The following is a 15,789-nucleotide window of genomic DNA, read 5'->3' as shown; positions in this document are numbered from 1 at the left end:
ACACACACACTCTCTCTCTCTCTCCCACCTGACTAAGACCTCAGACTCCACATCATGCATATCCTTACAGCTATAGCCTCAGCTGCCTTGTAAACAGGCTCCAGGCAGCCTGGAAATTGTCAAGTTTCAGTTTTTACTTGTAGAGTTTTCCACCTGAGTTCGTTAGCACACTTCCTAGATGAAAAACCTCAGCCCCGACTGCTGTCCACACTTGCCTCCTTCTACCCCGGTGGAGACCCCGGGGAGACAGCAGCACAGGGCACCCATGATCACGGGAGTGCTGGACTTTGTTTTGCTCTCTCATCTGTAGGTGATGGCTGTGTTGGATCTTGGAAACGCTTCACCTGCTGACACTGATTAGTCTTGGTCTCCAGGAGGCTGCTTTTGTGCTCTGCTTCCTGCCTCCCCATGACCAAGGCGAGAGGGTGAGAGGTTGAGTCGTTTCTGAGGAGGTAACTGGAGCGAGATTATGGATTTAGTAGACAGTGTGCTTCCTCCATTTGTGCTGGATGGGGCGCTGCCCAGAGTTTGGGCAATGGGCTCTGTTCAGGGCCTTCTTAACTGCCCCGGGTCCAGTGAAGACTTTTGTAGGCTCTAAGAACTCCTGCTTCTGGAGGCCCTACCTCACATCTTATCAAACATAATTAAATTCCCTCACATTCCATTTATATCTTTTTTTCTGTTATTTACTCTAAAAGGCTTTTCTATTTTTGCTTTTACAATTTAATTCGCTATGATAAACTCACCTAATTTATGATTAATTCTGATTTCTTAGAACTCTGTGCATACTTGGGAATTTGAGGGAGGTGAAAAAATGTAACCTACAAATTGTTTACAATTGTAATGAATATTTTATGAATATTAACATTTAACAATCAATGAAGTATGAATATGTCAATTAAATATTTATTCACTTCAATTTCATGGTTTTCTTTTTGTATCTTGGAACCGATAATTTGTTTTTTAGGTTTCACATATTTCTTTGGCTCTTAAAAAGTCTGTGGGCCCTACACACTGTGCCTGTGGAGCCTCATGGGGTAAAATGCTCCCATGAGGACACCCACAGCTCCTCCTACTATAAGATTCGGGCTTTGAGTTCCTCACAGGTTTGTTTCTGCTTTAAGTGGCCTCAGATCTTCCCATTGGGGGTGCTTCTTACCATTCTGATCTCAGTTTAAATGTCACCTTATCCAAGAAGGCTTTCTTGATCACCCACAGGAAAGTAGCCATCCAGTCATGCTATTTAACTTCTCCCTGTAGCACTTATAACTTGTTGATATTATTCTTTTAATATTACGTCTAGAATCTAATAAATAGGTTTATTCTAAACCTACTGATTTAGTGATCTACCAATCTATGGATCAATTGATTGTCCACCCCCACTTGAATGTACTATCAGAGATCTGTAAATTTTGTTAACCAGTGTATCCCTCCACTACCTAACATAGCACCTGGCACATAATAAGTATTCAATAATTTTTTGTGGAATGAATAAAATGATATTTATGATTACTGTACACCTTTACTAGCTCATTTATCTTCCCAGTATGACTATAGTTTGAGAGAAAGAGGGTAGGATGGTGTGGTAGGCAGAAGGATGCCCCCCACCCACAAAGAGGTCCACATCCAAATCCCTGGAACCTGTGACTATGTTATGTTACACGGCAAAGGGGAATTCAGGGTGCAGATGGCATTAAGGTTACTAATCAGCTGATCTTAAATGAAATTCTCCTGGATTATCAAGGTGGGCCCAATGTAATCACAAGGGTCCTTTAAAGTGGAAGAAGGAGGCAGAAGGGGGGGCGGGGTGATGCACTGTGAGAAGGACTCAGCTCATTGTTGCTGGCTTTGAAGATGGAGGAAGGGGACATGAGCCAAAGAATGTAGGGGGCTTCTAACAACTAAAAAGGCAAGGGAACGGGTTCTCGAGAGAGCCTCCAGAAAGGAACACAGGCCTGCAAACACCTTCTTTTTTTAGCCCAGTGAGACTCATTTCAGACTTCTGACCTTCATTAACTGTGAGATAATACATTTGTATTAAGCCACGAAGCTTGTGGCACTTTGTTATAGCAGCAATAGAAAACTAGTATAGGTGGTTATGCCATTTTTACAAATGATGACGAGAGGCCCATACCTGATAGGCCACTTAACCGAGGTCATACAGGCATTCAGCATCAGCTCAAGCTAGAGTTCAGTTGGTCAGAGATATACATTGTCATTTCTGTTCACATCTGTTCTGTTATCTATTGCTTCATAACAAACCAATCCAAAGCTCATTGGTTTCAAACAACAATGTATTATCTTTTGTGGCTCTGCGCATTGACTGGGCTCAGCTAAGAGATTCTTTGGATGTTATATGATTACACTCAGATGTTGGCCAGTATTTTGGTCACTCGAAAGCTTAACTGAGCTCGATATCCAAGATACTCACATGCCTGGCAGTTGATGTCAGCTGGAAGCTCAGCAACAACATGTGGCCTCTCCTTGTGCCTTTGCCTCCTTGCAGCATGGCAGCTGGGTTCCAGGCTAGTTAGGGGCCACGCCTGGAACTGACACACTATCACTTCTGCTATATTCTATTGGTCAAAGCAGTTACAGGGTCCACCCAGGCTCAACAGGACCTCTCCTTGTGCCTTTGCCTCCTTGCAGCATGGCAGCTGGGTTCCAGGCTAGTTAGGGGCCGCGCCTGGAACTGACACACTATCACATCTGCTATATTCTATTGGTCAAAGCAGTTACAGGGTCCACCCAGGCTCAACAGGGTGAAGAAATAAACCTCACCCCTTGCTGGGAGAGTGACAAGGTCATGTTGCCAAAGAGCATGTGGGACAGGGGATGCTGATACAGCCACTTGGGGAAAACAGTTTCTTACAGCATTCTTATTTGGAGGACATGAAAATGCTTCGTGGCGATCTTACAATTCATCCATCAACAACAAATTCATCAACCTTGTGTTACTGCAAAGCACCATGCTGCGCCTCTTGGAGGATGGCAGGATAGTCAAGAGCAGGCTGTGCCCTCAAGCAGTGTGCCGTCTAGCTTGGGCACTCATGAAGACACTTGAACGCAGGGAGCAGCAGGAGGCAGTGGGTAGCAGAGTGACCGGGAGGTGCTAAAGGAGCTGAGGGAAAGGGCAAGGTGGGAATACTGCACGTAGGTAGAAATCACGCTAAGCTTTGAAGCCATACCTGGCAAAGAAGAGACCTAGTGGTGAACAGAGACAGGGAGGCTGGAAACTGTTGAGGCATTTCTTGGGGCCAGTGCCAAGCTACCTATTTTGGCTCTAGTAGGAGATTTGCTGGGTGTACAGAGAGGACTTGGTTCAAGTCCACTTCATACTTCCAGAAGAGAAACAGGGATTTAACTCATGTTTGCCTAAGGCATAGTATCTTAGTCAGCAGAGACCGTTGTAACAAAATACCGTAAAACTGGGTGGCTTAAACAACACGTTTATTTCTCACAGTTCTGAAAGTTGGAAGTCTGAGATGAGGGTGCTGGTGGGGTCTGGTTCTGGTGAGGGCTCTCTTCCTGGTTTACAGACAGCTGTCTTTTTGCTGTGTCCTCACATGGCAGAAGGAGAACTAGCCAGAGGTCCCCACCCTCATGACCCACCTCCAAAGGCCCCACCTCCAAATACCATCACATTGGGATTAGAGTTTCAATATACGAATTTGGGAGAGACACAAATATTCAGTCCATTGCACATATGTTCTTTAGGACTCTGACACTTTTATGGGACACATTTAGAAGTAATGGACCCCCCAAATAATTGGAAACACGTTGGATTTTCTTTTATAAATAGTTGTACTATTTCATTGTATTAGTTGACTACCACGTGATAAACACCAGAAAGCATGCTGGATTCTAACAGGAACCCCTCCCTGCCCTCTCCATCTGTCTCCTGCAGCTCAATGTCAGTGGTTTGGCGATAGCAACCCAGAATGGTCATGCGTCCCTGGTCAACTTTCTTCTCAATGAGAATGTTGATCTGCACCAGAAAGTGGAAGTGAGTATTCCGGTGACGTGGGCTTTGGTGCTGGCACCATGAGGCTGGCTGTGCCAGAGAGATGCCCCTTACAGATATGTAAAGAGGGTGAGGTGTTCACAATCCCTTCATTGCTTCTTCTCCACCTTTTCCCCCTCAGCTGCCCTCTGCACTCTTGGAGACATGTGTCCTCTCGTGCCTCCGTGGGCCAGCGGCAGCTGGAGACCAAGAGTGTGATGGTGGAGGTGGGCCCTGCAGCCTGGCAGGTGGGGTGTGGCCATGAAGACAGGCAGTTTAGCCACAAAGGGGGAGAACAAGGAACAGGTTGCAAAAGGCGTGGTGAACACACTGTGGCTGGACTCTGTAGAGGTGGCAGGGCTGCACAGGAGAACAGTGCCCCTGAGTAAGTGGCGGCATCAGTCCTACATGAAACTGCAGATCAGATTAATTCAGGAAATGCTGATGTGCATACTGTTTCCCCTGTGGCTATCCCCACTGTCCTTTAGCCCTTTGAGGGCTCCGAGAAGTCCTGCAGTTCAGCCTATTGAAACTGTTTATCCTTCATATTTGAGCTCAAATGTCAGTTGTTCAGGAAAGCCTTTCTGACTTCCTGAAAAGTCAGTCCTCCCTTGCCCTCACAGCACTTTCTGCTTTTCCTCCAAAGCATTTATCACAATTTCTAATTGTATATTTATTTGTGACTTAAAAAAAAAAAATTTGCTTACTCTACTATCTTGGAAGATTCCTGAGCACAGGATTTGTTCACCACTAAATCCCTAGCATCCTGAAAAGAGTTGGGCCCATAGTAGGTGCTCAGGGGGAGAGCTGATTGCTGGTGAGCAGGTTTGCTTCAAAGCCTTGGGGTGATGACTACTGAACATTTTAATTTAGTACTTGGGAGATCTTTAAGAAATGTCTGCTGAAATGAGTTGCTTTTTGATTTAAATGATGAAGTCTGAATATTTTGGATTTGAAAGTTTTCTTTCTTTCTGCAGCCTAAGGAGTCCCCTCTTCATTTAGCTGTTATCAACAACCATATCACAGTTGTAAACAGCTTACTAAGTGCACAGCATGACATTGACATCTTAAATCAGGTAAGAAAGGCAAATCAGAACCTGGAGAGTCTATTTTCTTATGTTTCAACATAGTGTGTGTTTATGGGGAGTTGTTCACAGTTGTAAACAGCTTACTAAGTGCACAGCATGACATTGACATCTTAAATCAGGTAAGACAGGCAAATCAGAACCTGGAGAGTCTATTTTCTTATGTTTCAACATAGTGTGTGTTTATGGGGAGTTTTTTTTTTTTTCCTTTTTGTCTTTTTTCGTGACCGGTAACGGGATCGCAACCCTCAGTGTCGCACCCGTACCGTGACCGGCAATGGGATCGCAACCCTCGGTATCGCAACCCTCGGTGTTGCGCCTACACCACGCTCAACCAGTGAGCCGACCGGTCTCTATATGGGATCCGAACCCTCGGCGGGAGTGCCCCGCGCTCAACCAGTGAGCCGACCGGTCTCTATATGGGATCCGAACCCTCGGCGGGAGCGCCACCAGTGCTCCCAAGTGCCGCACTCAACCGAGTGCGCCACCGGGCCGGCCCTTTATGGGGAGTTTTGATCAAGTTCAAGGTGCCCTAAGAATTCTTGGGAGGAATATGTACATTTTTTTTAAAAAACCTTTTTCCTTCTGTAACCCCCACTCCCACCCCTATCCCCACCAAATACTTCATTTTTTTCCAGATTCACAAGTAGGTTTCAGCCAGTGCATGATGAAATCTTTCACATTTAACAGGTCCAGCACTTTAGATAGATAAACCTTAGCTCAGAGGTAGATTGCCAGAGGCTATTTAAATTGAAAGCCACTCCTCTGGTGGGAAATGTTATAATTGGCAGGGAGCCCTTCCCCACAAGAAGGACACTTTGTTCCTCTATTAGGGACAATCAATGTGTCTTCCCTTTGCCTGAAGGCAAAAGAGACCTCTTGGAATATATATATTAAAAAAATCACCAGGAATTCAATCAAGTAGAGCAGAATCAAATGCCTCATAAAAGCAATTCGCTATGGGCTGGAAATGGAAATGCTGAGGTGGAATTAAAGAAAGAGTGGGGTGGACACCATCTGAATCAGGGCCTGATCTCTGGGCTGAGCTCCTGGGAGTGGGAAGAGGAGCCTTCCCAGGGTCCTATAGCCAGATGTGACCTCCTGGCTGTTTCCTCCCAGAGAAGCCTCAGCTGTGCCTCCAGGTTAGGGAGAAGCCATGGCGCAGCGGGCGTGCCTGTCCTTACCCACTGACTTGACTCAGATCTCAGCATTTTCCCTCAACTCCATCCTGTGACTTAATTTCTGCCCTGAGCCCAATGAAGACTTGTACTTCTGTCCCTCCCTCCCCCAGGAGATCTCCCACTCTCTCGTCTTTCACTACCCCAAAAGTTTTGGTGGAAAAAAACCTCTCGTTAATAAACATACTTATGTATTCAACTATTTTAATGCCCCAAACCTTTCCTAAAGGGCAAAATCTCTACTAAATACATAGATGGCGCCTCATGCTCATGTGTAATTTTGGTTTCAATAGAACTAGCTAGATCCACTCTAGGGAAGGACACTTGTTAGGCTTGACATCCAGGTACAGAACTAGGCTTTATCATTTCAATGTTCTTGTTAAACCAGGAATACACATATAAAATTAAAAAATTCGTATTTTACATATAAAATATGAAAATATAAGTAAGTTCAAAAACTAAAATGTGTTTGTAGTCTCCACCAAAGAAAAATAACTCTTGTTAATGTTTCAGTGGGTTTCGTACCTTCTAGACTTACAGCAGTATTGTCAAAATGAGATCTTGTTGGTATTTAGTGCGTCTGTTCCTTGTTGGTATAGATCTTTGATAGGTTTGTCAGTGTAGGTGTGATGTCTTGGTTGGTGAGCCCCCAGAGGGGCACACTACCATCTAAAGGAGGGTCTTTAATAAATGCTTTTCGACAATCACCTCATCCCCCCAAGCAGGTTGGCCCCGTGCTCTGGTAGGAAGAGTACTGGGCTGCATGACATTGCCCAGTGGTGTGAACCTGGGGAAGCTGCTTCCCCTCTCTGGTTAAGGGGTTGGGCTAGGTTATATCCAAGGTTCCTTTCCGCTCTAATATTTGAAAAATATCTTCTTTCAGTGGGAGGTTAAGATGGGTGATTTTCTTGTGATTTCACATATTTCTTTTGAAACACTCTCATTCTTTTGATAGGAAAATGATCACTCCAGAAAGAAATTAGTAGTCTTGTACTTATACATTATAATGTAGAAAATTTAGAAAACAGAGGGAAAAGCATCAAGAAGGCAATAAAAATAACCTCTAATCCTTCCATCTAGATATGATCATTGTTAACATATTGATGTATTTCCTTCTCTTTTTTATATAAAATTAAACACAGCTAGATATAGTGTTGTTGTTTCCTAAGGCTTTTAATATTATATTATAAACATTTCTTAATTTTTTCAAAATAATCTTTGAAATCATTTTTATTGTGGTGAAATAAACATAAAATCTACCATTCTAATGATTTAAGTGTACAGTTCTGTGGCAATAATTATATTCCCATTGTTGTGCAACCATCACCACCATCTACCTCCAGAACTTTTTTCATCTTCCCAAACTGAAATTCCACACCCATTAAACAACTCCCATTCCGTCCTCCCCCCAGCCCCTGGCACCACCATTCTACTCTATGTCTCTATGAATTTGACTACTCTAGGTACCTCATATTGAAGTCATTTTAAAAAAATCATTTTTAATGGTCGCCTACTATTCCAATATATAGATGCACCATAATGTGTCTATTGAGTCTCCTTGTTAAACATGGAGCTTCTTTTCAGTTTTTCACTATTATAAATAATACTGCAGTGATCATCACACATTGCATATATATATTGAAGTAATGTACCCCATAAATATGTACAATCAATACATGTCAATTAAAAAAAGATTTTTTGTACAGTTAGGTGTAGGCTAGAAAACTCTAAAAAAAATAATAGAAATATTTATTGTTCATTTTGTTTATATATTTATTATTTATTTATTAAAAAGTATAAGAATTACACATTTGGTTACTTTGCAAGATTACATTTTCTTTAATTTGAAGAAACTATAGAAGGAAATAGTGTATAATGCATTATGGGAGTCGTTCATGCAAAAAAAAAGTGACACAGAACTCTATGCTCATAAAACAGTAATAAAAAAAAGTAAACCTAGAACAAAACATTGAAAAAAATTTATATGTTTAGAGTGAAAAATAAAATGTTTATGATATGCATGCAAAAACAAACATATAATACTTCAATAAATGTCCCCTGTATCCATTTAAAAATATATGAGCTTATCCATTTTTCATTAAGCCCATACATATAGGGACACCTCAACTCTTTCTTCATCTTTTCACTATGCAAGTTTTTTTTCCTCCTTAATGTGCTTTGATTACATTTTTAATATTTCTCATGGCAGAGGCATCAAACTCCTCTGCATGTAGCTGCCGACCTTGGAAATGTGGAGCTGGTGGAAGCCCTTCTGAAGGCCGGCTGTGACTTGAAGGTTGTCGATAAGGTAATTGCATGGCCTTCACGCTGTTCAGCTGAGGTGGTTGCTGAGCTCTCCCCGTTGGCTGTAAGCCTTGAGCAGCAGCAGCAGCACAGTCTGTGAGATGGGCACAAATGGGAGAAACCTGCTTCATAGTAAAACATCCCAATTTTGATTGAGAAAGGTCAGTAAGAATTTTTACTCTCAATAACAAAATAGGTGTTTTTAAAATTCAAACTATTGATTAGACTTTTGAAAAGATTATAGATTCACATGGTCCAAAAAAAAAAAAAAAAAAAAAAAAACCCACCATAAATACTTTAAAGTAGAACATTCCCTCCCATCCCTGTCCCTACTTGTCTGATTTCCACACTACCCTGGCCATAGGTATCCATTATTATAACTTTCTTCTGTTCCTTCCAGAATATCTTTATGCATATACCAGCAAACATTGATAAATTATACTTTTTTCCCATTCCTTTGTCCTTTTTAGATAATGGTGGAATATGTATGTATACTGTTCTTCATTTAACTTTCACTCCTTAACATTATAAAGCAGAAATCTTTCCATATTAACACATGGAGAGGTTTTTTTTTTATATAACTGCATAATAAATCAGGGTATGTACAAGTCATAATTTGTTTAACTAGTCCTTAACTGATGTTTCTAAGCTTTTTCCAGAGCTGCATTGAATAAACTTACATGTGCCTGAACTTGTTTTTTAAAAAACTTAATTAAAGGGTCGGCCCGTGGCTCACCCGGGAGAGTGCGGCGCTGGTGGCGCCGAGGCCGCGGGTTCGGATCCTATATAGGGATGGCTGGTGCGCTCACAGTGCTCACTGGCTGAGCGCGGTGCGGCCGGTCTCAAAAAAAAAATAAAAATAAAAAAAGCAATTTTGTTTCTTTCAAGTGGTGCAATAATGCCGGCACAGCTATTGGAGGTTGGAGGTTGTCAGAGAGCCAGCTCGTTAGGTTCAGGTCGTTAGGTTCCAGCTTTACTACAAGTATAAAAGGAGGAGACCACGGTGGGTGGCCCTGTTAGGTGCTCACACGTGCCATCTTATTTCAGTCCTCACATCTCTTCTGTGAAGTGGACAAAATTTTCTCTTGAAGAAAGAGAAGATGTGAGAGATTTTGATGACATCAGAGTCCCACACATGCTAAGAGGCAGAGTGGCACTTCAAACCCAAAGGTGCTGGCTGCTGTGTCCTTCAGTGCTTCCCTACAAAACTTGCAGTTTTCCCCTTCCTTGTTTTCGCCACTCAGTTTATTAGCTCAGCACCTCCCTAAGTCACAGTGCAAGGCCAAGTCTGCCCTACTGTAGTTCAGAATCACACATTTTACGTTTGTGGGATCTGAAATACATTACTTTACTTTTCTCTGTGTCAGTTTCTAAGATTAATTATTTCTTTTTCTGATCATAATTCAAGCCCATTGTGGACTATTTGGAAAACATAGAAAAGAGTAAGGAAGGAAAACACAACCACCCATAATTCCACCACTTGGCTGGAAATCCACCACTTTCACCAGTTGTGGCTGGTCAACTTTGTTAACATTTAGCGTCAGTATTTTCCTATGCTTTCTTTTTGTGATTTATCCTACTTTTTCATTAACACTGAACAGCTTCGAGGCAATTTTGTGGGTAGAGAATGTATAGCATTGGGCAGGAATTCCTACTGGGGCCCCTGGTGTTAGGGGACTAGATGTTCCAATAAACTCAGTCAGTGCCACCACTTGACTTTATTTTCAAAACAAAAGCCCATGGTTTACTAGGCCTCACAATTTAATTTTCCCAGATTTCCCTTCTCCTCCTCCTTTCTTCTCTGGGTCTGGCACATCATTGGCACCCAATACATATTTAATTAATGAATAAAAACTATCTTTTCTGCCTGCTTCCACAGTTTTCATCAACAGTAATCAACAGTTTCTAAGACCACATTTAGGTTTGGATAGGAAAAAGGAGCAAGGTTTGGTGTAAATTTGACTTTCCCAGAAAGACAAAGCTCCCAGAGGGCCTCCTATTCCCTCCCCCGGACCCCCATCCCCAAGGGCAGAAGTATTTGGACTTTCACTCTGGCATACACTTCCTCGGAAGATTTTCTCACGAGCCTGAAGACTCTGGCTCTCAGAATGCTGCCTTCCCAAAATAGGCTAATTATGGTGATTCAAATGCCTTTACAAGCTAGAATTTAGACAGCATACAATTAGAAGCTTGCTAAATGCCTGCAAAATGCAGTTCTTCCTAATTTCATTACTGTCTCTTTTGATTAGAGGCTGATTACTTTCAGCACTCTTTTTCCAGCTCACCTGGGTCTTAGCGCACGGACTAACAGCCGAATTATTTGTATTGGTGGAATTGCACTTGTTGCAAATATCCAGCCATGTAAGAGAATTATTTCGGTAAATTTCTGGATTCGTAAGGGCAGGCACATAGGTTCCTAAGATTAGAACGTTCTTGGATTATTTCTGACCATTAATTTTATTTATTTTCAGGGTCCCTGAGCAAATTCTTCATGATCCATTTGAAAAGCAAATGAGAACGTCCATCCTTTGCTCAGGGAAAAGTGTATTGATGTAGAAGTTGCGCACTGCGTAAAATCTAAGGACGTTGCTTGCAAAGCTGTGTGCCCTGGCTCCGAGCTCTATCCATCTTGAGAAAGTTGCACCTTTTTGTAATTTGTATAAGGCACCACATGGGCTCCAGGCAGCTCATAAACCAAATTATGTTCAGAACAGCTATTGTTGCTCATTCCGTTTGGTTAATATTCCAACCACTCTCCCTTGGCTAGGGGCAGTATAGTACAATAGGAAAAAAATCCTAGGTTGGAGTCCAGTGAGCTGAATTCTGTACTATGAATTAGTGGTGTTATCATTATTGATATCAGTCTTAGTAAGATCCAGCCCTTTTCTGTTTTATTACTCCACCCTCCTCAAAACATGGCTTCATTTCCTGGTCTACAGTGGCTGTTCAAGCTCCTGCCATCATGCGAGCATTCCACTCAGAAGGAGGAGGAAAGGAAGGAGGTGTCACCCTTCCTCTCTGTAAAGACACTTCCTGGAGGTTTTATGTGCCACTTCCATTTACTTACCATTAGCCAGAACTTAGCCACATGCCTAACTGCAAGGGAGGCTAGGAAATGTTTGGGGTGGCACATGTCCTAAGGGCTTTATATGCATTATCACATTTGTGCCTCACCGCTACACCTGGCACAGTACTGAGAACCAAGGAAGCCAAGGGCTGGCCCAAGTTTGCCCAGCAAGGAAGTGGTAGGGTCAGGATTTGAACCCAGGGTCCCTTGTTCCAAAGCTAGAGTTCCTAACCATTAGGCAATACTACCTGACACTTTCTTCTTCTAACTTTTAGCAAGGAAAGACAGCCCTGGCTGTGGCCTCCAGGAGCAACCACAGCCTTGTTGTGGACATGCTCATTAAAGCAGAGAGATACTATGCCTGGAGAGAGGTAAGAAATGAAGGTTCCAGCACAGCAGGGGGCTTGTCTTATGGGGCCATGTGGGGTCTGTATAATTCTTTTTTCAGCTCTAATAGACAGAGCCCTGGTCAGCACTGTCCCTTCTATCCTGTGCTACCCCCATTCACAGAATGAACAGCAGCTCTTCTTTCTCTTTCTTTGTCAGCATCAGTCAGCAGAACTGAGAGTGCGTAGAGGCCAGTTGGCTGGGCGGCCTCTTCCAGGTTGGCTCTGATGGGTCTGGCATGTGAGCCCCTGATGGGTGACTCCCTGGCTGTGCCCTCCATCCCAGTCTCTGGCCATGGTCCATTCCCAGAAGCTTTAATGAGTAGTTAAAAAAATAAAAACTCTTTTTTATGGCTCAGCAGTTTTCCATGCACCACTACGCTGGCTGTCCAGTGTTCAAGCTTTCTGTGACAGTCATGAAAACCCTGTGCGTCTTGAGAACACAGAAAAACCTGTCTCTAAGTTATTCCCTTTGCTTTTCTTTCACGTTTATTTCCTCTATCTGCCACTCATGCAGCTTCTCAATAGACTGAGCTCCCCTCCAAGACTCGAGTCCATGACCTCAGGCAAGACTGTCATTACCAGACCCCACCCTCAATTTATAGTGAAGTGTTGTTTCCATCCGAGGCTGCATGTCTACCCCTGGCCCAATGTGTTGGTGCCGGAATTCAGGTCCAAATCACTCAGTCTACCCCCGAGGAGCTGTGAACTCGGATTGCCATCTGCTTGGCCAATCCTTGGAAATTTCCCTTAAATCCTTAAAACAAAAAGAGTTTATTTGTATCCTTCTCTCTCACAGTCCTGTTTAATTGGCTCAGAAGTCTTGATATAAATGGACCCTTTTAAAGGTCACGTCATCCTCCTTGCAACTTTTCTTGCCTGTAAAACAAAACAAAATTTTAAAAAAATAATTAGAATTTTCTGTTTTATCTCTCCCCCTCCTCTTATTTCTGTTGTTCCTCCTTCTCTTTTCTTTATCCTCATCCTTTTAAAGGTCACGTCATCCTCCTTGCAACTTTTCTTGCCTGTAAAACAAAACAAAATTTAAAAAAAATAATTAGAATTTTCTGTTTTATCTCTCCCCCTCCTCTTATTTCTGTTGTTCCTCCTTCTCTTTTCTTTATCCTCACGCTCATTTTCTTAAATCATCACTATATGTTATTGAAGACTTTACCACATTTTACCTTTTCTCTTGCTTGTTAAATTGTTGTTTTCACATTCTCTTTGAAAATAGAAATATACATTTGTTCTATTTTTAATGCCTGGTAGCATTTTTAGATTCTTTTGACTAGAAAAGAATAAATTACTTTTCTACTAAATGAATAACCCTTCCTTTCTAACAAAACTTTAAAATGTATGAGATAGATAAACTTTGAACATCAGATATAATGCACAAATACAGGTGAAGAAGACCCTGGAAATGGTAAGAATTGTTAACCTTGGTGACAACCGGGGTCCTGAGGTCTGGGGTGGGAGGAAGATTTGTTTTTAAATATATATCCTTAAAAATTTAAAAACCAAATACATTTATTGCTATTTTAATTCTCTTTGTTCATTAAACAAGCTTATATCCTGGCCTAATATAAATTGTTCCTTATAAAAAGATTAAAGAGATGATTTAAATTTCCTCTCTTATATCCATTTATCCATTGACCTAACCACTCAATCAGTCATCATTAAATTCAGTGTTTCTGAGGTAAATGGGAGCTCCCTAAAATCTGGCTTGTGTCATTTTAATTTCCACCAATTCTGGCTTGGGTTACTCCTGTAAATAGTTCATTGCTTTGGCATATAAATTATTCAACGTTTCCACTGACTTGAAAAAGACCTGGGCTTTCCAAACCCCCTACCCTTTCTTATAAAAACCTAAAGGATGACCCAGCCCAATCCTGGAATGCACAAAGCATTACCTCTTTTAGGATTCCTGGGAGCTAGACATTGTGGAAGTAAAGCTGAGGCTGGGTTAGAGAAGACCCTGCATTTTATGGTCTCTAAAACAATTACGGGTAATTCACACCTCCCATTCCTATTCCAACTTTTGTACACAAAATCCAGATACTTGAGAAAGATTCTCCTTGGCCGAGTTTCCCAGGAGTTTGCACAGCTTCCTGGAGTAGGTTGCTGAGGCTGTGAAGCTCCCATGATGGGGGCCGAGGAGCAGCCCCACTGGGCTCTTCTCACAGGTTTTGAAAACCAAGCTCCATCCCCTTTTTTGTCAGTTTCCTGCCCCAGCATTGGGTTGACTCCCATTTTATTGTTCAGAATGTGTTTCATTAAGAATCACTTTTATGTAAATGAAAGACAAAAATAGAAATCACTATTCACGAAAAAGGAGAGGAGAATAGGTAAAAGTCCTAAGCCTGTATGTCCTTAACTGATCTGCCACCTTCTGCAGGAGGATTATCTGGTGTGCTAATGGCATGTGCATGACATGCAATTCTTGGAATCCCTGCCACCTGCTTTCACATTGAGATTTTCTCCAGTTTTTTTGGTTTGGTGGAATCTGCAGAGGGGACAAAAGGAACCTTTGAAAAGCCAGAAAACAAGACACCAATCCAGGCATAGCTCTGTTGGGCTGAACCTGTCTGCAGTGGCTTAAAGCAAAATGATATCCACTTTTGTCTTCTCCACTTCCTTGGCCACCTCTTCCTCCTACCCTTTTTCCGAGTAAGGCTTCTAGTTTGCTCTCTTCACGCTCACCAGAGAGCAGAATGAACCCAGGATCCAGCTATGGGCTCATATTAAGGATACACCCAATCTGGGCCCCATGGAAGCTTCAATATGAGAAAATCAAATACCCAAAAGGATATGGGTTGAAAGTAAGGCCATTAAAGTTGTGTTTGTTGTTGTGACATTTCCCTTGCCAAGACATCCCCTCTTCTGGGGTGTGAATATTGGTCAGCAGCATGGGACACAACATTGCAAAATACCTCATAGGTCCTGTGTCAGAGGAATGGGACTCGGGCTTTTTATTTTAGATGTTTGTCTCCATCTTAGATGACAAAAAATGATCCAGTGACAGATGACATTGAAAACATAGACTCAGTTACCACCTTACCAGTTATGTTTGAGAAATATATATACTCTGAAATAAGACAATAAGCAGAACATATCTGAAATTATCTGATACAGTTATCTTTAATTAAGGAGCATCATGAGAGTGCCAGGGACCCATCAGCAGGCTCTACTCTGACATTCAAGCAAGATCACAGTCTGGAGACCAGGCATGTTCGCACGCTCCTCTGGAACCTGGCTTACCATCAGCTGAAGGCCAATGAGTGGCAGAGACTGGCCCGTTTGTGGAACTTTACAGATGACCAGATCAGAGCCATTGAAGAGCAGTGGTCAGGTGAGTACAGACTAGATGATGTGGCAGGAGGCACTCAGTGTTAGGAGCAGCAGGCCTGCTGCATCTCACATCTTCCAAGTGCCTGGTGCTCACAAGAAGCATCAGACTTTAAGGGCTCTAGGAATAAGGCAATGAGCTTAGGTCCACAAAGGTGACTGGGAACTTTGCAGAAAGCCGACACTCATGGGAATCTTCACTAAACTGAGGTTTGCAAAGGATTATTACTTTTATTGAGCCATATTGAAAAGGTGGCTAAATGCCTAAAACGAAATTAAGGTTCCCAACTGAATGGGCTCTAAGAAAGAAAGGATTTAATAGGTGGTGTGTCACTGGGAAACCAATCCTATTTATGGTGTTCCTTGAGATTGTCCTGGGATGAATGGGTTTATTCTGTAGTCAAAAGGGTCACTGTTTAGG

The 15,789-nt window shown here is 42.3% G+C and overlaps 1 protein-coding gene across 1 annotated transcript in view; it reads left to right on the top strand.

Annotated features, from left to right (window-relative positions):
• Nucleotides 1-15,789, top strand: part of ANKDD1B (ankyrin repeat and death domain containing 1B) — a 57,738-nt gene that overhangs the window by 36,173 nt on the left and 5,776 nt on the right. Inside the window, exons 8-12 of the mRNA XM_008589782.1 lie at nt 3,908-4,006; nt 4,981-5,079; nt 8,476-8,574; nt 11,913-12,008; nt 15,171-15,372. Coding sequence (XP_008588004.1) covers nt 3,908-4,006; nt 4,981-5,079; nt 8,476-8,574; nt 11,913-12,008; nt 15,171-15,372 — 595 coding nt within the window. The remainder of the gene's footprint in view (nt 1-3,907; nt 4,007-4,980; nt 5,080-8,475; nt 8,575-11,912; nt 12,009-15,170; nt 15,373-15,789) is intronic.

The sequence above is a fragment of the Galeopterus variegatus genome, unplaced genomic scaffold (assembly GCF_000696425.1).
Source record: "Galeopterus variegatus unplaced genomic scaffold, G_variegatus-3.0.2 Scaffold5653, whole genome shotgun sequence".
Lineage (NCBI taxonomy): Eukaryota > Metazoa > Chordata > Mammalia > Dermoptera > Cynocephalidae > Galeopterus > Galeopterus variegatus.
The sequence above is the reverse complement of the archived record's forward strand: the minus strand, read 5'-3'. Positions and strand labels throughout refer to the sequence as shown.